Below are 26,434 nucleotides of genomic sequence, written 5' to 3' on the forward strand. Positions count from 1 at the left end.
CAATGCATGGGTTGGAGGGGGGCAAAAACCTTTCCACATAGCTATTCTTCCCCCCTAAATTTGCCCCCTTCCACAGAAAACTCCATTAACACCAATGGAGGGTTGTTGTTTTTAGAGCCCCGGGGGGGGGGGATTTGGGGGAAACAGGTGTATCTGGTCATGCTAGGCAGGGCTCCTGCAGCTTTAACTGTTGTGATGAAGAGGGAATTTCTCCAGGTGCTGCATGTATACAAATGACATCTGCTGAAATCCCCTTTTCAATACAACTGTTAAAGATACAGGAGCCCCGTCCTCCTTTTCTTATGCTCGCCCTAGCAGGACCCTCGCATTGTACAAGGGGATTTGGCGGCTCACACTGAGGCAGCAGGGATTCCTTATGCAGCATCCCAGTGGCCATTTGGAAGAGTGGGAACAGGGAAGTGCTTCGGCGTGTAAGGGGATTTGTATGGCAGGTTGGGAGGAGTGTGTGTGCCTGACCCATTGTCTGAGTACAGAACGCCACAGCACTGTTGGCATTTGGGCACTGCAAGAGAGAGCTCAAAGACAGGTAAGAATCTTGTAAAACAATCCCCCTGCTGCTCTTGCCAGCAGCCACAGATATGGAAATGTCCACATACAGGACAAGAATAGCAACCAACACACCCACACCAGAAGTAACAGCCAGAACGTTGGCCAACACCAGAGACTGTCATGGGAAACCACAGAGGTGATTACTGGTTTCATTTTCCTAGCACAGGCTGCTATTAAGTTATAAGCGGAAGAGGCTTCAATGTAAGCCTGTCTGAAGGGCATGATCTAACTATACGGAGTGGAGGGAGAAATACAAGAAAACATTTCACGAGTGCAGACATAATGTAAGACTATCACAAAGGCCAGATAGAATCTCAGGGTTTGACTTTCCCTGGTAGCCATTTATAATGAACGCTGTATGCTTTCCTGTTAATTAATAATCCGCCGCTAATACTGTTTCCTCGAGAAGTTAGGAAACGTAATGACATCCAAGGGGAGCACACCGTTCTGATGGGGCTACATGAGAAAAGCTAGTCTTAATTAAATTTTGTTCAGGAGCAGCCAGTTCTACATCACAGCATTGTGTGTGGATGTCAGCTGCTAGACAGCTGTTTCCTCAAAGTAAGACAGGGGGAGTTGCGGGGGGGGGGGGGAGAGATGTCTCATTAAAACCAGAAATTGACATTTGAAACCCTAGGGAAAGCAATGATCTTCACCATTTTCTTTCAAAAAATTGCAGGAGTGAGAATGCAAAAAAAAAAAGAAGATCTAACCAAAGGTTGAGAATGGCAAAAATGGCATCTGAGGGTCAAAGCGCTGAAAAGTTTTATTTATATGAACAAATTATATATGCTTTGTCAGAATGACCTAGTTTTTGTGACGACAGCAATTAAACCATGCCGGTGGCTCTGGAACTCATAGCAATATCCTGAGGTTTTGTCCTTCCATGCAGAAATGTAGGCCATTATCCAGAAGGCTAAGATTAAGGTCATTCAACACTGGGAGACAAAGATTAAAAGAAAAAGCATATAGACACAACAATGTCGCTTTTGTCATTTAATATTCACAAGCACCCGACATTTCCTATCTGCCTTAACGAAAGCACATTAACAAAAGGTACTAAGGCCATGGAGAATGTTTCGAGATAACATTCTTATTTGTCTATGCCTTTAGCGAACAGAGATGGTAATTTTATTGTACTTTTGATTCTTATTATGTGCTTTTAGAAGGTACCAACTCTTGTTTTACGTCACCTGTTTTGTATTGGTTTGATTTTGAGTGATTTTATATCTTTTTATTGTGTTGTTTTAATATATTGGAAGCCGCCTTGTGACTCTTTTGAAAAACCAAAAGGCAGAGTATAAAAGTCCTATGAAAACCAACTGAGAAATAAGTCACATAAATCTGCATTACTGAAGGGCTGAGAATTCTTATACTTAAGAACATAAGAAAAGTCATGCAGACTCAAACCAAAGGTTTATTTAATGCAGCATTCTGTTCCCACAGTGGCCAATCAGATGCCTGTGGGAAGCCCACAAGCAGGACATGAGTGCAGAATTATCCTCCACTCATGGTCCGGAGCAATCTCGTGCCTTCTCATAGTGTTGCAGGTTTTTAGATGCCCTACCACTGGGCACATCTTACTCTCAACTAAAGATAAATACCAGCCGTAACTTGAAAGGTGAAGAGCCAGCCCACGCAGTATCTGGAAATCAGGTACGCCCACCTCATAATGTAGTTCTGCTTTCACTGGTTTCTTTAAAGGCACTATTTTACAGTTTACATTCTCCATCTGTACAATGGGAATCATGACAACAGAACTGTTGCAAGGCTGAATAGTATATTTTTAAATCCAAGTATTTTACACAGTCACGATGCCTGCACAGTTCAAGATCGCTGTTTTAACTCTATGTACGGATGAGATACCATGAAAGAGAAGTTGTTCTCCACCATACACAAAACATCCTATTAGTGCATTTGATCCTGTATTTAAAAGAGAAGGGAAACTAGTCTGCCGCATAAAGCATTTACAGATGTCCTTCCTGGGACTGTTACATGCCAGTTACTTTTTTAAAAAGTACGTCGTAGTTTACAGAGCATTCCAGAACGCTGTTAAACAGGTCTTTTTCCGTCTTAAAAGATTTAACAGGGTGGTTATGAATAGAAATAGGAAGGGTGTTCCACCTAGAGGAACACAGTTATGGAAAGCTTTCTTCCACTGGTACAGGGTGTGGAACTTCTTGTGCGAAGAAGAAAAACAAACAACATGTGTCACTCGCTTGGATAAGATTATCGCAGCAAACGGCCGAAGGACAATGTTAAGAGAGATGTTCTGCTAGGAAGAGTGAGCTAAATCATTTAGTGAAAGGAAAACCCATTTCCTTGGCACTGAGGCAAACTGCACCTACCCACCCCACCAAAAAGAACCTATCAGATTCATCCATAGGCAATATAAAGTGATAGGTTTAAGAGAGACCCTATTAAGATATACCCTGCTTTGGCAGAGACTGGTCATAAGAAACACACCCATTCTTATAATCAGCCCTAAGCTTGGTCTATCTTAATTTTTCTCATACTCCCCATTTATTTTTTTAGCATTTAAGAAAGCTATAAAGTCTGTTATCTTCTGGCAGGCCTATCCAGTGGAATGTTAGGATGCTTTTAGGATGTTTTTTAGGATGTTTTAACAATGTATACATTTTTAATCAGTATTTTATGTATTTTATATTTACTGTTGTTCCCAGCCTCAATCAAAATGGAGAGGCGGGTAAGAAATAATTTATTATTATTATTATTAATGGTTAGCCAGCCCAAGAGATATTGCTCCTGAGGTGAAGATCAAAATGGTGGCCCCTTCCGTTCCATTTACAAAAGCCAACTTGTCTAGTAGTTGGAGCTTTCTTCAACAGTGGTGATGACACAGCATCTTCCACTTCACCTGAGGGGAGCAGGCTAGCTTAGGAAGCACAGAGCCCGCCGCCTGGCCCACATCTCTCTCCTCCAACATCTTCTTGCCTTCTCCCAGCATCAGCTGCCTGAAGCAACTGGCTCACTCTGCCTAATGGTAGGGCTGGCTAATTGTGTTTAAATAGTCCTTAATGGCAGCATTTCTTAGCTTACAAGTATGACTTGAAGAAGTTGCTGCAGCCCATTTTCTAGGATCTAGCAAATGACTGCACCATATTCTGAGCTATTAGGTCTTGGGAGCAGAGCTTTATTGTGGAGGCAAGAGCTATGCTGAACCATTGCATGGGGAAAGACAGAGGAGAAAGTCAAGGCTGAGAGCGAAGAGGCTGGGCCCTGAACTTGAACTTCTGGTTCTTCTACTACTCCATATTTTTCAGGAACTGTGTCTTTCAGCACACAGGATCCCTTTGTAATTTAATTTGTAACTTAATATTGCACTACCTTGACCCCCTACCTCCCCCCCCCCAAAAAAAATGCTTTAAAAACACTTCTGGGGTCCTTGTGGTTAGACTAATCCAGACTTCCCCAATCTGGTGACCTCCAGATGTGTTGGACTGCAACTGCTAGCATACCCAATCATTGGCCATCTTGACTCAGACTGATAGGAATTGAAGTCCAGAACATCTGGAGGCCACCAGGATGGGAAAGGCTAGATATTGATCCCAAGAACCTGCAATCCTGTGCACACTTAGATTGCTTCAATCCCATTTCATTTCAGTTTTTTGCACAGGTTTGCACCTATTTCATTGCACACCCATCAGCTTTGCTCAGCCAAATGGGCACCTGGCTTAATTCAGCTCCAAGGCTGCTAGGTCCACTTATTGTAAGCAAATCTGGGCTTGGAATTTTACAATAAGCAGGTGCTTATATTTTAAGCTTTGTTGCTTGTTTCAGAGCTTGTTTTCTCCTTGCCTTGTGTTTGCTCCTCTAACCACATAAAGCTCTTATAATTCAGAGATAATGTTGCTATGCTGGATTGCAATTGCTAAGTAAGGTTGCCAACTTTCCTTTTTATTGGCTTCTCACCCTTTCTTTTAACCACACATTTAGACTTGCAGGCCTAGCAGGTGATCACTGTTTACCTCACTAAAAGCCTCACTGCTGTTTCTTACATACTAAAGCTATTGTGAAACACACATGAACTTTGCTCATTTGTTTCTTTGGGGGGCCAGTTGGCAACCCTACTAGCGATTGCTCCAGAAAACCAGACAGCCCTACATCCAGCAGACCGGTCACCAACTTATTCTCTTCCAATACCCTGCCACAGTAAGACATCATGGAAGTTGTAGGAGCATAGAAACAGCACATTGTAGTGCACGAGGGTAAGGTGAACAAGAACTAACCATTGTGAGGGCCAAGATCTCTTCTTGATCCTCCCAGAGTGCAAGACATGGAATAATGGGCTCAAGTTACAGGAAGCCAGATTCCGGCTAGACATCAGGAAAAACTTCCTGACTGTTAAAGCAGTAGGACAATGGAACCAGTTACCTAGGGGGGTTGTGGGCTCTCCCACACTAGAGGCCTTCAAGAGGCAGCTGGACAGCCAGGTATGCTTTAATGTAGATTGATTCCTGCAATGAGCAGGGGGTTGGACTCGATGGCCTTGTAGGCCCCTTCCAACTCTACTATTCTATGATTCTATGAAGCAACATGGGTCATTCCCCCTTAGTACTACTAGTGATCTAGCATCAGTAGCTCAATTACTGTACAAATATAATGAGACAGGGATGGGAAGCCTGCTACTCTATTTTCCCAAATTCCAGACTGTAATTATCTAATTCATTTCCCATACCCACACCTGCAATCATATGACAGTTAATACTGCATATATAACGCTTCTAAACTCCACCAGGATGGTCACTTATGCATTGCCAAAAAAGGGGAATAAAAGTAAATGGTATTTAAGCCAAAGAAAGGGAGGATTGGGACTCCCAAACCTTAAGTCTTATTATGTAGCAAACAGGTTAAGACATATTGTTGAAGCAATTTTAGGGGTAGGTGATTTAGATTGGATGGAGGAAAAAACAGCAAGTAATATAGAATTAAAATTGCAGAATGTATTCTTTAAGGAAAGAGGGAAAGGAAAATGGGTTAATGATTTAGACAATCAGTTTTTGAAGTTCCATTGGGAACTTTGGAATAAATATAAAAAGGAACTGCTTTCAAGCAGCTCCTCCTTAACACCGGTGATAATGTTAAAGAATTTTCCTGAAGATCTAAAGAATAGGTTAAGTAAAGTTTTAATAGAGAAAAATAAAATGAAATTAAGAGAATGGCTAAGAGGGATGAATACAAGAGAGAGGTTGGAGGAGGTTTTAAAAGATATAAAATTAACGTGGTTAAATTATGGTCAATTGGAACAATGGACTAAAAATTGGGTAAGAGAAAATGGAGAGTGTGGAGAGATGACGAAGTTTGAGAAACTAATTGGGGAAAAAAGAAATCGATAAGGGACAAAATATAGGGACAAAAGGGCTAATGAGTCAATTATATATTATATTAGTTGAGAAAGGATTGTTGGATAGTGTAGGTAAAGTGGTTTGGGAGACTGATTTGAAGATACAGATAGGACAGCAGAGTTGGGAAGGACTATGGAGACAGAGAGTGTTGAGAAATATGTCAGTAAGAATAAAGGAGAATTATTATAAACTTGTATGGAGGTGGTATTTAACTCCAGTTAGATTAAATAAGATTAATAATCAGCATTCAGCAGATTGTTGGAGGGGTTGTGGTGAAAAAGGAACGTATTTTATTATTATTATTATTATTTTTACATATGTGGTGGGATTGTAAATATGTGCAAAAGTTGTGGAAGATGGTGCCCTTTGAGATTGAGCAGATTGTGGGATTTAAAATAGAGGACACACCAAGGATTGCATTACTCTCACTGCAAGATCTTAAATGCAGTAAAGAAACTAAGGAACTGATAACGAATCTGCTGACGGCTGCAAGGTTAATCGTAGCTAGGAACTGGAAGATTCAAGGAGATTATTGTATTGAAGAATGGTATAAAGAAGTGTGGGATATTGCTATAAATGATAAATTGACATGTAATATTAAAATGAAAAGAGGTATAGTAAAAACGAATGATTTTGAGGGAATATGGAAAAAGTTCCTAGAGTTTGTGTTTTCTAAGGGAAGCGGGAAACCACCAACAGAAGAAACTATGAGTTTTTGGAAACAGGAATGAGATCCCGAAGTGGGGGGAGCACTGTTATGTTGAGTATGAATATGTTTAATAGCTTAAGTTTGAATATATGATATTAAGGCAATTTTATGTTTATGTATTATGTTCTTTTTTGTTGTTGTTGAAAAAAAAAGGGGGGGACAAAAGAGGACACTGGTTTTGCATTAAAATCTGCATATGCTAGTGTATATGGACAAATGCAAATGTATAAATTATTATAATTTAATTAGAAATGCAATTTCATAGTGGAGACGACTGTGTCCAGGTGTCCTGTGTGTCTGCTGTCCAGGTGCTAACTGTTATGGGTAACTTCAGGGCCCCTGCTGGCTCACCCTTCTTAGGGTTCGTTATCTTTAAAGCAGAGGTGGAATGGGCACAGCCCTTCAAAGAGGACACCTTCAAACAACAGACAGTCCTCTAGTAGCTGTTCCAAATGAGGACTATATTCTGTAAAAGAGAGAGAGAGAGAGAACGAATGAACGAACGCCTGGCCACCTTATAAGCCCTAAGGCTTCCTTCTAACGTTTCTTTAGCTTTAAAACAGACCTGGTTTGGACAGTCCTTCAAATAGAGGATGTCTTCTAATAGAGGATGGTCTTCTAGAGGACTATACTCTACAGGACACAAACACTCTCATCAGACTCTTAAACTTTCACTCAGTAGTGGTCAGCAACCAACTGCCAGTCTTTGATGGAACTCCATTCTCTCACTACGGGTGGGGAACAACCCACCCACCCCCAAGCTGTATCAGATCAGTGGAGCCTTCCAATCAGGCCCATGTAGTCTCCCTGTGCCCTGTCAGCCTGGCCCCCTCCCCTCAGCCTTACTGCATGATCGTGTGACCTGCCAGTGTGCCAGTCCTTACAGAAGCAACGGTTCTTTCTGCGATTTTCAGTAGCTTCCAGCTGCACGTTATCTTCTTTCCAGGGCTGCTGTCAAAGGTAGGCATGGTTAGGCCCCTGCTGAGCGTCCACTCCCCAGAGGGTACCACTAAGAAGAGCTTCCTGGAGTTGCTCCCAGAGCTTCACCATTGCAACCTTCTTGTCCAACTGCCTGTCACTCTTGTTCACCAAAACAGAAGGATGGCATTGCCTTCTAGCTCACTGGCTCTCAGCCTATTAAGTAAACAAGATGTAGGAATGATAAGAAACAAGATGAGGAGCAATAACCACTGGTGACAATGGTGGTGAGAAGGTAGACTCATTGAGGAAGGGGGTCTACTGCAGATGTCTTGCCCAAGGACCCTCCAAAACGCTGCTCTGTTTGTTCTTCCCTTAGGTGGCTCCATCCTCCTCCTCTCTCACCTGCTGGCAATGCGAAGCCCTCATTTCCACAGCGTTGCTACCGAATTTCACCCAAAGCAAAATTTTGATATGCTTGTGAAGGTTCCTGATGGGGCCAGACGTATGGGAAGGTTTGAGGCATGTAAAAGAGTTTGGTTACAAGTAGACCCATTTCTCAGGAATCCTGCACACTCTATTCATTTCCAGAGGCAGCTGCCCAACTACACAACCCACTTTAACTCAAACATAGAGATTTATGAAACCTTATTGGAATCAATGGGGTGAAATCAGCTTACATCCAAACTTTCAGTTAAATTTAGGTTTTGGTTGAATAGCTGAGATATAATAAAGTCAAGTTATAGGCAGAAAGTCAGGCATGCTGCAGTGAAAGTTAAGGTGCATGGATGATTTCTATTGCTCAATAAAAATGCTGCATTGTCTCAAGTATACACAAGTACATTGGATAATTTCATCTCTTGAAACGAAGTGTGGAGTTATTAAAGGTTTCATTTTATCAGAATGTGTATGTCAAAAATCCCACCACTGTAAGCTTCTTAGGTATTAACTCACTACAGTCAGGCAAGTAAAACGGGCACTTCCTAAGGGAATGCTCCAGTGAGAAGCCAGCAACTGAAGTTTAGTCAAATTGCTTTTCTTTTAGCAAAGGGAATGTTCTTATTCCACAGAGAAGGACTGGTTTATTCTTGTAAGTGCTCGTATTAGGAAAGTGTTGTATCAACAGCAAAGTCTCTTCTGTTGCAGAAAGACGTGTTCTGGCATCTAGTTCAAATTTCAGTTCTGATGGTTCAAAGCCTGATTTCCCTGACGGACCCAAGTGATGAATGAACACCTGAACCATGTTGCTTTGGTGAACCAATGGGCTCATGCAGTGCATGAGATCTTTACAGTACACCCAGATGATGGTAGCAACTGTAGGATCAGCACAAGCGCAAGGGTGGCTTTTCACAGTGACCCTCAAACTGGCTGCAACTATGATCACAGCATAATCATATCCCATCCAAATCGATGGAGCAAACTAGTGTCTGGGCAGTTGCATGTAGACACTGCAGTCTCATTTGAAAACCTTCTATTAATCTGCCCAGCCAAAGGCCAGGCTGTCCTGATTAGGCCCTCTGGCTAGTTAGACTGATGTAGTCAAGATATATATTTCGACTAGTGAACCACCTTTGTTTCCCCAATCCATTGCACGTAGCCTAATTTGCATGTGTATAGATCAAAGGTGGTCCACTGTTTATTATTTTTTTACATTTATATCCTGACTTTTCTCCAAGAAGCTCAAGGCAGTACAGAGGGCGCTCTACTCCGCAGTTTATCATCACAACAGTACGCTAGGCTTAGAGATGGTGACTAGCCCAGGGTCACACCCATAGAGCTCTTTGGCTTAGTAAAGGTTTGGGTCTGCCCAGTGCCACACTAACCATTAGATCACACTGGCTCTAGTGTAAGTTCAACTGAACTAACTGCTTTTATGTAGGTAAACTAGCAGCTTAAATTAGTGAGGCAGTATCCTGTCTAACACTAGTTCTGACATAAATTACATCACACTAGCATAATCCAGTTCTAGCACAACACCGACAGCGTTTGCTGGTGCAACGGGTTTCTCTGATGTAATTTACATCAGCAGTGCCGTCTAATAGGATAGTGCCCATGGTTTTAAATACTACTTTTAGTAAGTGGCCTATCAATTAAATCCTTCTTTGGAACCCACTTTCTTGACTCCAAATACAAAGGAGTTAAGGGTGCAATCCTATGCATGTTTAGATAGAACAGAAGGCCTACAACTCCCAACATCTTAGCAGCTGTAGGCCTTTTTTCTGTCTAAACATGCATAGGACTGTGCCTTAACTTCCTTAACTATAAGTAGGACTTCAGTTGAATTCTGCCCATTGTTCTCAACAGAGCTACTAGAGGGCAAGACCTAGCAAAACTGATGGAGGCAGGAGGGACCATTTCCAACACAAAAACAAAAGAATGCAAACTTACACGTGGTGATGCCAGCATGGAAAAGTCTACATTCTACATGACATGGATATGATATAATGTCACATATTTGTGATTTCTGAGACAGTGGAAAGGACTGGCAGAGGCATCCAGAACAAAGGAATTAACACAGTTCACCCTAATATTTAACACTACAAACAAGGATACGTATATTTTTAAAAAGTAATTACCAACTAAGTATGCTGCGAGAAAAAGAGAAAATAAGATAATTAGAGACCAAAGCACCCACCAACAGAGGAGGCTGCCTGCTCCATCTCTACAAGATTCATCGCTCTGGCCATGCATCTTTTCAACCAGCCTCAGCTTGGAGGGGGAAGGAGAAGAAGGAGAATTTTCAGTCTTCAGAGGGGGCTGCGTGTTACATATGAGTCACTGCTTTGGACTTTTTTTCCTCCCTCCCAGGCAGGAGGCATGCTCAGAACTGTAGGTCATGGAGAAACGCAGAGCCTGGGCTCGTCTGTGGGCGGGAAATGTCTTACTTTTTTCTCACTCTGAAAGTCAACTTGTTGGAGTGTACAAGTGAAATGTGCCTCCCATTTTAATTCAGGAAAGAAAGTGTGGCCCACAGCTCTCCAAATTTTGAGCAGTTTTAAAAGATGTCAAAAGATGTGGGTGAAGCGACAGCTCATGTAATTCTTCTGCACTAGGATTACTCCAAGCAGCTATTTAAAATTGCCTTACCGAACAAAACTCTAAGAGCTACAATATACATATTCATATCCAGCTGCTATTGTTGCCATGAAAAACTCATGATTATTGTTTAAAAAATTAAGATTACGGAGTCCTCAAAATCCACACCCACTTTCCAATATTTGCTCTGGTAATGCACTGAGAAAGCAGACTCCTACAGTAAAATCCATTACAAAATAGATCTGAATATATGAAAGATGGGGAGGGGGGAACCTAAAAAGAAAGCAATCAGCATGCCAGATCAAACAACTACAAACGTTACATTCATAAGTCAACATCCACTGGCTCAAAGAGAAACATTTGCTCACATCTGCCACCGAAAACAGTTCTAAGCTGAACATTTTACTTTTGTGGACAACAGCCTTGGTCAAAGTAGTCAGAAACTATTTTAATTGTCAAATCTCACAAACCCCCTTCCAGGAATTCTGAACAGGCGGTGGCTGTTGAAGTTTCTGAGCTACTAGAATGTGATATCTTCTTTATGGCACCATCATAGGCAAAGTGGGCTTAGGGGCAGACAAAATGACAGCTGACCCATTTCTCCTTTTGCCATACAAAGCCTGTTCAGAGGAGGAGGATTAATGTAAATGAGATAAAATAACCTATTGATTGAAGGGAAGATATTTAGATGAAATATATATGTAAGGCATATTTGCAACAAGGGTCCCTTGGGAAACAGTGACATTAGTCTGCAATCCTAGGTAGACCAATCTGGGCAGACTGCTGTGTTAGAATCAATCAACCAGTTTAATTCTATCACCAGGGGCTTGAATCAGGATAAAGGATTTTTTATCACACTATATGTGTTAATTGGCTTACCTAGGGCCAGGGTATTTGCATTATCAGCAACCATTGTACTGTGAGTGACCACTGTCTTTGTCACTTTTTGCATTTAATTTCCTTCTCACCTGTTTATAATTCTTTCACCATCGCCCCCACCACTACATCATCACCATCATTACATTTTTCCTCCTAAACCTTCTCCCCATCTCTCATTCTCTCTTACTGACAATGATGTTACACTTACTCCAGTCAAGGAAGCTCGTAGTCTTGGCTTTATATTTGACTCCGCGCTCTCCTTTATTCCTCATATTGAGGCAGTAGCTAAATCCTGTCGTTTTTTCCTGTATAATATTGCCAGGATTCGATCATTTTTGTCTGTCTCTTCTACCAAGACTCTTGTTCATGCATTGGTTATTTCTTGGCTGGACTAGTGTTACAACCGAGACTGGCCTTCCTTCTTCTCACATCAGTTCATTGGTTTCTGTTCACCACTCTGCTGCTAAGATCATCTTCTTGACTCGCCGCTCTGACCATGTTATGCCACTTCTGAAATCTCTTCATTGGCTTCCAGTTCACCTCAGAGTCCAATATAAACTTCTCCTGTTGACCTACAAAGCTTTTCACAGTCTAGCTCCTTCCTATCTTTCCTCTCTCATCTCACACTATTGCCCCGCTCGTGCTCTTCGCTCCTCTGATGCCATGTTTCTCGCCTGCCCAAGGGTCTCTACTTCCCTTGCTCGGCTTCGTCCATTTTCTTCTGCTGCCCCTTATGCCTGGAATGCTCTTCCAGAACATTTGAGAACTACAAGTTCAATCGCAGCTTTTAAAGCTCAGCTAAAAACTTTTCTTTTTTCTAAAGCTTTTAAAACTTGATTTTGATCTGACTTTTATACTGTTAGTTTTACTCTACCCTGTGCCTGTTTGGTGCATTCTCTTCCCCTTCTTATTGTTTTATTATGATTCTATTACAATGTAAGCCTAAGCGGCAGGGTTTTACTATTTTATTGTTTTACTCTGTACATCACCATGTACACTGATAGTGCTAAATAAATAAATAAATAAATAACACTGAATAGAAACCTGAATTCTTCATAATATTCCATGCATCTGATAAAGTGGGTTATAGTCCACAGAAGCTTATATCAGAATATATCTGTTAGTCTTTACAGTGCTACAAATCTTTTTGTTGTTACAGCTTTAAAATAAGTGGTCTTAATGCCATAGTAAGCTGCACATGACTTTTCCTTTTCTCATAGTAGAGAAATAATGGAGTCTTAGTACAGTGAACCCTTCATAAAGATACTCAGCGCAGACACAATGCACAGATTTAACAGGAGTATGGAACATTTTGCCATAGTACATATAGGTCTCATTTCCCACTTAGGTGTTCATATGGTAAATTCACTACATCATGACTTATACTTTGTCTGTTTCACATAGTGATCATTTATTCTGAATGTTCTGTGACATAGAAGCCTTATTCAAACATTATGCCGAAGAGGGTACAAGCAACACATGTAAGGGGATGGGGCCAGCCCAGCCCCCAATGTCCCCAGCCTCCCGATGTTGAGCAGCGAGGTCTGCAGCAGGCTTCTACTCTCTTCCACTTGAACAGGCAGAGAAGTCTCCATGCAACTGAGAATGCAGCTTTATCGGGGCTTCTGATCATGCAAAGGGTTCTACACATATTCAAGCAAATATGAGCCTGCTGCACATCTCCCTGTTCAATATAGGGAAGTTGGGGCTCAACCTAGGTCAGGGCTAGTTTGTACAGCCCCATCCTTCTTTCATGGGCTGCATGTACTCGCTTCAGCATAATGAGGAGTTGAGTGGAGAGGATTGGGGATGAGGGGAGGGGAAAGATTTGCACCCGATTCTTCTGCTAGCAATGAGGGAAGAACAATTTGTAGCAGGATGACCGGGATGTGTACATGAGTGCCCCCAAGCCAGCATCATATGTGGCAATTAGAGCTGAAAAGGTTGTGATCATGTGGTCTAGAGGACAAAGCCAGTTATGAAAGCCAGACTATAAGCTATAAAAGGAACTTTGAGTCAAGTCTGTTTTTCCTCAAGAGAACGTCGTGGAATCATGGATACCTGAAGATAACCCAGATCCCCCTTATTCATAAATGTTGTTCAGGGGCAGAACTTCCCTTGCTATGCATCCTCACTGTTACTAAAAGAATCAGAGGGTTGCTATTGTCCTCCTTTCTTAGTTCTGCCCTAACCTTTTCACTGAAAGGTTGTAATTATCTGAAAGGAGAACCGAGCAAGTGACCCAACTGAGATTTAGCAGGGCTATGCAATTCATCCGCTACATAATCAACTATGGAATCATAACAGAAACTTCATAAAGAACGTGTAGCAACTGGAAGAACTTAAAAGTAATTAGTCCACCTATTGCCCCACTGTAGAGGCAAGATCAAACCATATTAATTCCTCTGGTTGTTATTTTTTTTGACAGTTGGATATATTTTTTAAAGTCTCTGATTGGATCTGATGATCATTTATTTAGCGTAGGCAGAGTCTGGCAAGCCTGAGGGAGGATAAAGCAGGAATCTTCAAATACTTAAAAAGTTCTGTTGGAAAATAAAATACCAGCTGTTCAGTGTGGTCATACTGATGGATAGGCCAAAAGCCTTGGCATCTAGTTACAGGGAAGACAAGTGTGATCAATTATTAGGAAATTCTTTGTGAGTGACTTTGCAACAGGACTTGAACTTAGAAAGTAAGCAAAATTGGTTGTGGGGAAAATCCAAGTTAGTGGAAGAATATTCTCTAAAATGGAAATACCAATCGAATATTGTTCAGCAACTGACAAATACTACGAGCTATAACCTGATTTCTTCTTGTAATCGGCTCTTTAAAATTAAACATGTAAAATCAAAACAAATTTAAAGTAGCTACAACACAACCGACAAGCTTTATCTTGCCTTCGTAGTCATTAGTCTATGCAATTTCACCATTCTTATTTATTTATTTACTGCATTTGTTTCTTCTTTTTAAAATTAATATATAAATATAGAGAATAGCAAGAAAATACATGAAACATTTCATTACAATTGTTCATACATAAATCATACTGAGAAATATAATTAATAAAACATAATTAAATGGTGGAGGGAGCAATCCTATGTCTCCTAGAGAGCACCTGAGGGATATAGAATTTTTCCAGTTTCCTAGATACAAGTTTAGATAAGATGGCCGTATGAAAAGGAGGACAGGGCTCCTGTATCTTTAGCAGTTGTATTGAAAAGGAAATTCCAGCAGGGGTCATTTGTATTTACTGGAAACCTGGTGAAATTCCGTCTTCATCACAACAGTTAAAACTGCAGGTGCCCTGCCCTCTTTTAAATCTGGTCACTCTAGTATAGCTCCTGCATGTTTAACTGTTGTGATGAAGAGGAAATTTCACCAGGCTCTCCATATATACAAATGACACCTACTGAAATTCACTTTTCTATGCAACTGTTAAAGATACAGGAGCCCCGTCCTCCTTTTCATATGGTCACCTTAGTTTAGAGGCATGTCTCCGACCTTGTGGCCAGAAAAACACGCTCCTTGCTCCCTTCCCCCTTGTAACCAGCAGGGAGAGAACCGTAGCGGCTACCTTTCCGCATGGAGAGAGGGAGACAAGGAAAAGGGGTGTTCTTGAGGGAGGAGACCAGAGGAGGCTGGAGTAGCTGGCTTATGCCTTCGCCAATCCAACCATCTTCCCTCCCCTTACCTGAAGCCTCCATTCTACCAGCGAAATCGCCCATCTAGGTAAAATGCAGAGAGAGAGGCACGAGGCATCTCCACGTTTTCATAGGATATTCATCTCGGAGTTCAGGAGCTTATGAGTATCCAGGACACAAACCATAGGACTGCATCCTAAAGCATGAATACATATTAATATTTACATTATACTTTATTCTCCAATATTCAGTGATTCTGCTATTTACTGCATTTCTTTACCACCCCATGGTCAGAGCTCTCTGGACAGTTCACAAAATAATGATTAAAACAATAAAATATGTAAATATAATAAAACAATGTAAAATGTAAACAGGTTCAAACAGCCACAGAATAAAAGTGACTTAAAACCAACAGCAGGGGACAGCATCAGTGCAAGTATCTAAAAAGCACAAACATTTTTTAAAAGATTAAAAAGCCCAGGAGAATAAAAAGACTGAAAAGACGACAATGTAGGCACCAGAGGGCTATCTATAAGCACAGAAAGCCCCAGGGTGGGCGTGCGGTGGCACTGCGTCAATTATACGATGCAGCAGCCATCTTGCAGCCATCGCAGGGCTTTCCCGCAAAGCTGCGAAGAAAAACAGTCGGGGACTTACCCCAACCTTTTTCTCCAGAGCAAGGCAAATACAGTGCCTCCGCTGTCTATCTTTGCTATGGAGTTGTGGCGGAGGCGTGGCTGGGTGGATCATGACTCCTGATTGGTCGCCGTCTGCCCAGGAAGAGGGCAGGGGGTGGGCCTGGCTGCTGGAAACCCCGCACTTTTGCTGCTGCATCAGGATTAACCACTGCCACTCCAAAGCAGCAAAAGCGTGCGGTTTTGCTTACCCCAGTGGCAACCCACTGCCATATAGGCAGGCCCCAGGTGATTCTCTTTGGGGAGGACATTGTATAATCAAAAAAGGCCCTCTATAGCAGCCATTTGCCTAACCTAATTTGGTGGGCATTTGGAGAAGGGCCTCAAAAGTTGACCTTAGGGTCCACAGAATATACAGGAGAAGATGATATTGCATTCCAAAGAGCAATGCTGTTAGTAGAATCGTTTAGGCTGCCACATTTTGTGGGAAGAGATTCTGTACCTTTAACAACCACAGCGAATGGCCCAAAAATATAAACAACCAGTGAATTCTTTGTTGGCATGGGAATGCAGTGATGGGGAAATGTTCTCGGGTTGATTTCTGTTTGTAATTTAAGTACACAAAACCAGCATACTTCTTTCTTTTCTTTTCTTTTTCAGGCACCACTGCCTCTAGATTAATTACACATTTTGTGAAACAAAAGGAGGATGCTGGCAATTTCCATGTCCATACATATTTATAGAGATAATAAAGGTTCATTTACATGACGTTGAAGGTGTGGAACAATTCACAAACAAACATAATACTAAGCTACTCAGATCCCACTTTTAAGAGGATTGTCAAGAGTGATTTTTTCCCAACTAGCAGATATTATTTTTCATCATTCTACCTGTTTTGCAAGTTTTGTGTGTATTTTTAGAATGCTTGACCTTTTAACTGGAAAAGTAAGAAACATGTGAAGTATATCAGCCGTGTAAAGCCACTTTCAACTTTACTGTAAAGATGTAGACAAAAGTTCATTCTTGCCTTCAGAGTATAGAACACCAACTATAATGGAGGTGGGGGGACTCATTCATGTTCTATGCATTTTAATGATTTTTAATAATTCTGAATTAATGCTTTATTTATTACTTTTGGATTTTTTTTAAAAAAAATACTGTGCTCTTTAGTTTATGCTAAAACTTGCAGGGTGGCTTACAAAAGACAACAGTCTCTATATTATATCAGTATCGATCTGAACATTATTGTTTGGTTCTAGTCCCACATATACCCATCCCTGGCATCACCCCTTTTTTCTCAATCACCAATCACTTGGTGGCTTCCTATTTATTGGGCAGGGTTTTTTTCTCCATTCCTAAAGGATGAAATACCTCTCCTAAGTCTTACTCACTCTAAGTAAAAGCTTTATGCTAAAATATTCTGATATTTGGGGACCGCCCCTTTTGCCTTTAGCTTTGCCCACTACCGGAATGTAAGAGTTTCTCCAAAATGGAATATAGCCCTCAGGCTGAAAGAGGTTCAAGGCCCTGGTCATAGAAACACAGAATAGAGTTGGAAGGGGCCTATAAGGCCGTTGAGTCCAACCCCCCTTAAAGCATTCCTGACAGATGGTTGTTCAGCTGCCTCTTGAATGCCTCTAGTGTGGGAGAGCCCACAACCTCCCTAGGTAACAGGTTCCATTGTCGTACTTTGCAGAAGTCAGATGAATGCCATTGAGTTTTGCACCAAATTTCAAAACCTCAACTCAGAGCATTGTTAGGCTTGCAATCTAGAGGAACCCTGGGTTCACGCAAGATACTAACCCACACTCAGTGACTGAGTGTGTCTTGTTGTTGAACTGTGGTTTTTTTTATTGAAATTTGGATTAGCGTGTTGTTGAACCCAGGTTATTTTCAGCAGGGTGGCTTGTTAACCATGCAGTGTGGCTCATTTTTCTTGAACAAGCCACCTTGAGAATACATGGTTTGTTATGTTGTTCAGGTTAGTTAACAAGCCACACTGCATGGTTAACAAGACACCCTGTGGGAAATGTCCTGAGTTTTGACATTAACCTCCGGTTCAACAAACATAATTTTAGATTTTTTAATTGATATGTATTGTAACAAATTGGGGTGGGGGGTTCTTTCAAATGTAGTCTTTTGATTCGTTAACGTTTACTGTGAATCATTTGCACAGTTTACTGTGGAAAAGAGGCATATGAATATACTGGATTTAAATAAATATAGGAATAATGACTATTCTTATTATGACTTCTCAATGAACATTTAAGCATGTCAGCATTTTATATTTCACCTGTTATTTGATGATGATGATGATGATGAAGAAGAAGAAGAAGAAGAAGAAGAAGAAGAAGAAGAAGAAGAAGAGGTGTAGATGCACATTAAATAATATGGATAGCTATGATTTGTATTCTCTGTGTTGGGGGTAGGAGGAGAAAATTGCTTGGGCAGTTAATAGTTAATGTATGGCATGCAAAGTGTGCATATTATTACAACAAAGAATTGGCAGCTGCAGAAGGAAAAGGGCTTGTGCTCTGCCGTTCAAACTTGTCAGTCAACTCATGCCAGTATTCTGGACGTCTGCCTCCCCAGCACACCCTCATTACATTTGTCTGTCTGAGCAGACTTGCTCATCTGTTTGGAGACGCTCCGCATAAGTCGGGAATTCTCTGTACTCTGTGGAATTAGATCATAACCCTTCAGAAGCATCTGCCTTGTAACCCTCCTCCTCCTCCTTACCGGCGTCTATGTGGTATCTCTTTGTAGCTTTACAACCTGTGTGTTTGTTTGATTTCTAGAATGGAAGAAGCTGAACTGCTGAAGGAACGATTCCAGGCCATCACAGTAAGTGTTTATCGCGAGATATATATATATTAGAAAACCATCATAAAAGCAGCTTGGAGGTAAAATAGGCAATAGAAACATAGTTCTGTATTGACTGAAATCCTTTGTTTCTCTTCTTATTCGGTTTGGCTTTGCAGACACAAAGTTTGGAGATTCAGCATAATTCTGGGTATGAATTGCAGTTACAGCGTGCATACGATTTGACAGTTAGGTCCGGGGCACCGAATGTAGCAGACTCAGGAGTCGTGCTATGTTTTATATCAGGCGTACGTGATGCTGTCATTAGGAGCGAGAAGCTCCGGGCACATGCATGCATTTGAAGGACACCGGGTCAAAAAGCCAGGAAAGAGCTGGAATGAAATAATTCCACCGCCTGACAAGAAGCAACCAGGGCAGTAAATCTTCTGCTTAGTTGAATGCGTACTGGCTGATAGTTCACGTCAGCATCAAAGTTTACTTTTCAAAGCATGAAAGACGTAATTCAAATCAGTTCACACTATGGCTAGACTGCATTCATTGAGAGCCAGTATGTTGTAGTGGTTAGTGTGTTGATTTAGGTAGTTTGGACCAGTCATTTTCTCTCTTAACCGGGTCTCTCCTACCTCACAAGGTTGTTGTGAAGATAAAATGGAGAGGAGGAGGACCAGATATGCCACCTTGGTTTTCCTGCAAGAGAAAAAAAAGGCAGGATATAAATGTACTAATAAAATTAAGTTAAATTAAAATACTATATGAAAAGGACTTGGAAGAAGCTTACTCAAAAGTGTGTTTTTTTCAGAGGAAGAAGATACAGGGGGGAAAGCAGTGTAAGAAAAAGTGTCAACCTTCAGGTCTCTACTGCCTGAACATAGTCCTCGTGCTCTCAAGTCATGACAAGTTCGGGCCAGTAGACTAGTTCATTGGGGGGTGGGGACATGACTCTTCTTTAAAAACAGAGCTATGAGTGGCCATTGGCATCATGATCCAATAATAATAATGACCCAAGAGAAGGCTTCTAAAGCCAATCAAAACACCTTCAGAAAAAAAATCCAGTTATTTCCAGTATAGTTATTTATATACATTTCCATTGCTCCCAATGGAACCTAGGTTTATGCAGCCAAGTCAGAAAGTAGGGGAAACTTTAAAAGTTATGGAGCAACTGATTTCAATCCCTTCCCAAGCCCTTAGTTCAACCTCTATTTTCTCCATCCATCCAGGGCCAGCACTACCATAAGGCAGAGTGAGGCGACCGCCTCAGAAAGCAGGTGCTGGGGGTTTTGAAGGACAGAACTGTGTGAGCTATGGGGCCTGCCCACCATCCCCTAGTAGGCTAATTTAGGGGATGGCGAGCAGGCCCTATAACATACACAGCTCTGCCATCAGGTAGGCTGGAAACCCCCTCTCCTTACATCAGTGTTGAAGTAAGATCCAACTGTTGAGCTTCTGTACATGGAATGTGGGAAGGAGAGAAACATCTTGTCCATTGCCTCAGTCAGCAAAATTTCTGGGCCGGCCCTGCATCCATAAGACTTCATATTGGGGAACTGACTATGTCACTACCAGACTCTCTAGTCAGGCTTGTAAAGACAGACATACTTTGTAGCCCATCATGAATGAAGCATCTGCTCCAGGGAGGCTCCCATAAGAGGCTTTTAGCATTCTGCCTCATTCATGGAATTTTAGGCAAGGGCAAGAGTGGATCCAGACAGTAACACTTTCCACTTGATACCCTCCCGTGTTTTCGCATCACTTCTTCTGTCTCTTTTGTTTACACACACACACCCTGTTCAGAAGACACACTAAGACACAGTGGTTAAACATTTTGAACTAAACATTATGGCTTAGCGTGTCATGTGAACCATTCCTAAACATGTTGGCTTCATAACCACAGTTTAAACACGCTCACTAACCATTTGCTGCCAAAGAGTTAGTGGCCTAACCATGGCTTAGCGTGTCGTCTGAACAGGCCCATTACGGATAAAAAGACAGAATACCTGCACAACGTCCTTTGATTGGTAAAGCTCGGAGCTGTCTAGAAGACAAGGCTTTAAAAAACCATTGAAGAGAGCTGGGCCTCCCCTCTTCTCGTTTCAGGCCATTACTGTGCCCCAAATATCCTACTTAAGTATGTGTGGTCAGACAAACTGTTAAAATGTTTGGAAGCTACTAACTTTGGTGGGTTTATTTGTAAGGTTGCAATAGCCCTTTTCTAAACAGTGCCCCAGAAGAAATGCAGAGGGCCTTTCCATGTCCCATGTAGCAAGTATAGGAGGAAAGTTGCATCCTCCTGAAGCATGTTTTGAATCTATTAGCAGTAGTACAATTGTAGATAATACCATTGTTATTTATATAGCACCATCAACATGCATTGTACTAGAGGACCAGAGGACAGGTCCCTGCCCCATGAAGCTTGCAATCTAAACTTTGGCATGGGGAGACAACAGAGGAGGGTCAGGGAAATGGAGGCAGGAACAAACAGAGGAGAAAGTGCATATTTACTTCAGTAATGTATTTAGACTTGTTTAATATGGGGTGTTGTTTTAAGGAGTTGTATTTAAGGAGTTTGAGAAGAGAGAGGTGGATTTACAGAAATATCCTGGGTGGGAATTCCTAATAAAAGAAATATTAGGAAGTGTAAGCTGGAGAGCTAGTAGGAGATTTTCTTTTTTCTAGAAATCGGGGGGAAAATGTGTGTCCTTTGAGGAGTAAAGGCAAAAGGAAGCTGAGCTCACCAAGCAACAGCAGAAAAAGAAAACCTCCCTGTTTGTAGGTATATCTATAAGCATGTTCAGCTAGAAAAAGTGAGCTCTGTTTGGGAGTTTGTTTTTAACGTAGAAACTCATTTTGATGGCCTATACAGTTAATGACTGGATTATTTCAAGGCCATTTATATAGTGACATTAGGAAGAAAGGAATGTTCAAAGTTCAGAAACTGGCAATAAGATCTGGATTAACTGAACCACCCCAGACTGCTACAGTGGTGTATCCTTAGTAAACAAACTTTAAAAATAGAACTCTCTGAAGAACACGACCACCCACAACAACCATTCTTTTCTCAAAGATCTAAGTTGTTTGGTTCAGTGAGTTAGAAAAGCAGAAGCTAGAGACCTTATTTATTTATTTATTTATTTATTACATTTTTATACCGCCCAATAGCCGAAGCTCTCTGGGCGGTTCACAAAAATTAAAACCACAGTAAAACACCCAACAGTTTAAAACACAATTACGAAATACAGTATAAAAAGCGCAACCAGGATAAAACCACACAGCAAAGTTGATATAGGATTAAAATACAGAGTTAAAACAGTAAAATTTAAATTTAAGTTAAAATTAAGTGTTAAAATACTGAGTGAATAAAAAGGTCTTCAGCTGGCGACGAAAGCAGTACAGTGTAGGCGCCAAGCGGACCTCTCTGGGGAGCTCGTTCCACAACCGGGGTGCCACAGCGGAGAAAGCCCTCCTCCTAGTAGCCACCTGCCTCACTTCCTTTGGCAGGGGCTCATGGAGAAGGCCCCCTGTAGATGATCTTAAGGTCCGGGTAGGTACATATGGGAGGAGGCGTTCCTTCAGATAACCTGGCCCCAAACCGTTTAGGGCTTTAAATGTTAATACCAGCACTTTGAATTGGGCCCGGACCTGGACTGGCAGCCAGTGAAGTTGTAAAAGGACTGGCATAATGTGATCTCGCCGGCCAGTCCCTGTTAATAACCTTGCTGCCCTGTTTTGTACCAGTTGAAGTTTCCGGACCGTTTTCAAAGGCAGCCCCACGTATAACGCATTGCAGTAATCCAAACGAGAGGTTATCAGAGCATGGATAACTGTAGCTAAGCTATCTCTGTCCAGATAAGGGCGCAGCTGGTATATCAGCCTGAGCTGATAAAAGGTGCTCTTTGCCACTGAGTTCACCTGTGCCTCAAGTGACAGTTCTGGATCCAAGAGCACCCCCAAACTACGGACCCGATCCTTTAGGGGGAGTGCAACCCCGTCCAGGACAGGGCAAACATCACCTCGCCGGACAGAAGAACCACCCACTAACAGTACCTCCGTCTTGTCTGGATTGAGTCTCAGTTTATTAGCCCTCATCCAGTCCATTACCGTGCCCAGACACTGGTTCAGAACAGCCACTGCCTCACCTGGGTTTGATGAAAAGGAAAGGTAGAGCTGGGTATCATCCGCATATTGATGACACCTCAGTCCACATCTCCGGATAACCTCCCCCAGCGGCTTCATGTATATGTTAAACAGCATAGGGGATAAGATAGAGCCCTGTGGAACCCCATGGCTTAGGTGCCACGGCACAGAGCAATAATCCCCCAGCACCACCTTCTGGAATCGGCCATCCAAGTAGGAGCGGAACCACTGCAACGCAGTACCTCCAACTCCCAGCTCAGACAACCTATCCAGAAGGATACCATGGTCGATGGTATCGAAGGCCGCTGAGAGGTCCAGGAGAACCAACAGGGTCGCACTCCCCCTGTCTCTCTCCCGACAGAGGTCATCCCACAGGGCGACCAAGGCAGTTTCCGTTCCAAAACCAGGCCTGAAGCCCGATTGAAATGGATCTAGATAATCCGTTTCATTCAAGAGTGCCTGGAGTTGTCCTGCAACCACCCGCTCAAGCACCTTGCCCAGGAAAGGGATATTAGCCACCGGCCTATAGTTGTTAACATCCTCCGGGTCCAGATTAGGCTTCTTCAGGAGTGGTCTAATTACCGCCTCTTTTAAAGAGGCCGGCACCACTCCCTCTCTCAAGGAGGCATTTACAACCTCCTGGACCCTTGCAGAGGATATACACATTTGAGGAACACTTGTAAATACACACTACCACATTATTTACTTCTCAGATGTAGTTTATCGCCACATTACAGGATGTCTGCCAGAAATAACTCCTATTTGCAATGAAGATTCCTCGAAACCTTGCAACGTTATAAGGAGTATAGAACCCAGCTTGCTTGCAAAATCATCTATAACTGAAATTATCTCCTACCAATCTAACCTCATTAACTTACCCCTTCTTGTTTCTGTCTGGTGCTAGTAAAATATGTAAAGAAAAAAAGACGCATCTTTTGAGACATAGGAGAATTGCTTCCTGAAATCAGATCAAATATATTTGGAAGTATTTCCCTAGCTTTTGGTGAATGAAATAAAATAATCAGGACAGCTGCACTTGGCAAAAATAATATAGAAATAATAATTTGCCTGTCTAGGCCATTAATATTAAACCACACCTATGAAATCTTTAATTTAATTTGTTTCCGACCCTGAACCAGGCACCCGATTTGTACCAAAAATTAAAGAACTAAAAAGCTACCTTGAAGAATAACTGTGAGTTTAGTTCACAAAGGAGGGATCTAATCTATGGACTGAAACTACTTTAGCAGTCATTTCCTCTTCCCATGGAACCCTGGGAATTGTAGTTCTGTCAGGTGAGGCAAGGAACCTTATGTTAAGAAATAATTATTTGAAAACTCAACAACTACAATTCCCAGAATTCCTGAAGGAAGCCACAACCACTGAAATAGTATAGGGCTGCTTTAAGTTTGTACTCTAGAAATGTTCATGTATTTTCTTTCCATTTTTTTTTCTTAACCTTTCCTATTCTGGGGATAGGGAATCTCATTTTCCAGTAGCTGAAAGCAGGAAAGAACAGACAGCTTCTCCCTCCCACCACAGTTCTAACAAAGAAATTAACTTGTAAAAACTAACATCTCTTTTCTTCCTGTAAAAAAAATTAATTATATTCCAAGTCACATACATACTTTCCCATACTCCTTTACTTAGTATCTATACTAAAAAAAAATAGCATCTGCATAGGATAATATTAATGAGACCTTCTCCCCCCTTTTATATATATATATATATATATATATACACACACACACACACACACACACACATTTGACACTTTTCTTATAGTATAGAGCTTAGAGGGACCCTATGAAAAGGAGGACAGGGCTCCTATACCTTTAACAGCTGCAGGAGCCCTGTCTTCTTTGGCTGGATTGACCAGATAGTGACCATATGACCGGATCTGCCCAGATCTGTCCAGTTTTTTGATGGCAAATCCGGGAGAGGGAGGGGAAATCCGGATTTTTCCAATCTTCCCCAGCCAAAGAGCAGCTCTAATGGGAATTAACAAAAATACTTATAACTCCGTCATTTTTAAAGATAAAGACACGAAACCTGGCACAATGGTAGCTCTTAGGTAGGTATTTAGTCATACCAAATTTGAAATAGATACATTCATTCATTGATTTTTTAGGAATTTTTTAAAAATTAAGGTTTTAAAATTATTTTTTAAAATCTTCATTTTTAAAGATAAAGAGCTGGAAGTTGGCACCATGATAGCTTTTAGGTAGAACTTTAGCCATACCAAATTTGAAACAGATCTGTTCATCCATTGATTTTTAGGGTTTTTTAAAAAAATTGAGGATTTTTTTTAAAAAAAATGTTATTTTTAAAGATAAAGAGATGAAACTTGGCACCATGATTGTTCTTAACAAGGACTTTAGCTATGCCAAGTTTGAAACAGATCTGTCCATTTTTAAGGTTTTTTTTTAAAGTTCAAAGTTTTAAAATTATTGTTTTTTAAAACTGCTGGAGCCATATCCTTCAAACTCAGGTTGTCAATCCTCCTCTTTGGGGTGTTGCACATTGAGCAGTTTCAGCCCTTGTCATTAAGGGGATCTCTAGTCTTTAGGTAAGAAGTCCTGGGCAAGCAGGGCACCTTTCCTGTTGCAGATTTGGTGTGCAGTCGGGTACTTGGAGCTCAGCAGAGGCAAGGCATCCACAAATCAAAATGTGGGAAAGGAGAGGTCAGTCAAAGCAGCCCATAAGGCAAAACAGAATGGGCCAGAGACCTTTTTCTCAAATTTCCACATCATGGGCGATGTGGATGTCCAAGTCACAAGTGTGCAGCCTAGCTGGACCATTGGCAGACTTTGGGGGGTGGGGGGAGAGAGGTAGAGAGAGAGAGATTGTTTGAGGCTGGAGGCTTTGGTTTGTCTGCAATGACTTAGAGTGAGAAACAACAGAGGCTGCACAGACAACCCAGAGACATCTATTGTAACTCAGCCCCATGGTGCTGGCATGAAATGCAGGGCATTAGGAAGAGGATCTCAGAGTTGCATGTTTGTGCAGGAAGTAGACAGGAGTTCAAAGTCTGGATGTGTGAAGTGGTTCCAACACACAAGCCTTGAGAAGCTAATGTATATCAGTGAGAAGTGTGAATGGGCAAAGTAGTGTTCACTGCCACAACACCCACCCTAATGTTAGAATAGAGAAACTTGTGACAATTATACACAAGCTTTTTAAAAAAATTGAAATTAAAAAAAGCCAGCCATCCGGCCGGCCAGTAGCAAACCCTGTTAACAACAACAGCGGCTTGCAATGAGTGAAGATACAGTCAGAAAAGATATTTTGGGGAAGGGGAGAATGTAACACACAGAGTATAGCAAAAGCTTCAAAGTACAGCAAAACCTACAAAAGTAGGAGTGAGTGAAGTTAATTTCAGATACATTGAATCTCTCACTTGTTCTTTAGTTCAGTGATTTTAACATTAAGATGTTATGTAGAACAGATTTGTCTTAAATGTGTGCTGTAAAATCAGACATGTGACCAAGGCTATGTTCTGGTGGGCACGCCCCCTTGGTGCTGGACACGCCTCCTTGGGGGCGACTATGTTGTCCTCCTTTTTGGTTTCCAAAATATGGTCACCCTACAGATACAAAAGAGGGCATGACTCCTGCAGCTTTGAAGAATTGTGGATCAATGGACTCTCTAAACTGTGGTTCACTGTTTTGAACTACCATGAATGTTTTGTACAAATTTTGGTTCCAGGCTGTTCTCAGGGGTTGG

General features: G+C 41.6%; 1 protein-coding gene across 1 annotated transcript in view; it reads left to right on the forward strand.

The window, feature by feature from the left end:
- The window catches only part of PALMD (palmdelphin), a 78,691-nt gene that overhangs the window by 19,347 nt on the left and 32,910 nt on the right, over positions 1-26,434 (forward strand). The window contains exon 2 of the mRNA XM_063136259.1: positions 18,553-18,598. Coding sequence (XP_062992329.1) covers positions 18,554-18,598 — 45 coding nt within the window. The 5' untranslated portion in view covers position 18,553. The remainder of the gene's footprint in view (positions 1-18,552; positions 18,599-26,434) is intronic.

Source organism: Elgaria multicarinata, chromosome 1 (assembly GCF_023053635.1).
Source record: "Elgaria multicarinata webbii isolate HBS135686 ecotype San Diego chromosome 1, rElgMul1.1.pri, whole genome shotgun sequence".
NCBI lineage: Eukaryota > Metazoa > Chordata > Lepidosauria > Squamata > Anguidae > Elgaria > Elgaria multicarinata.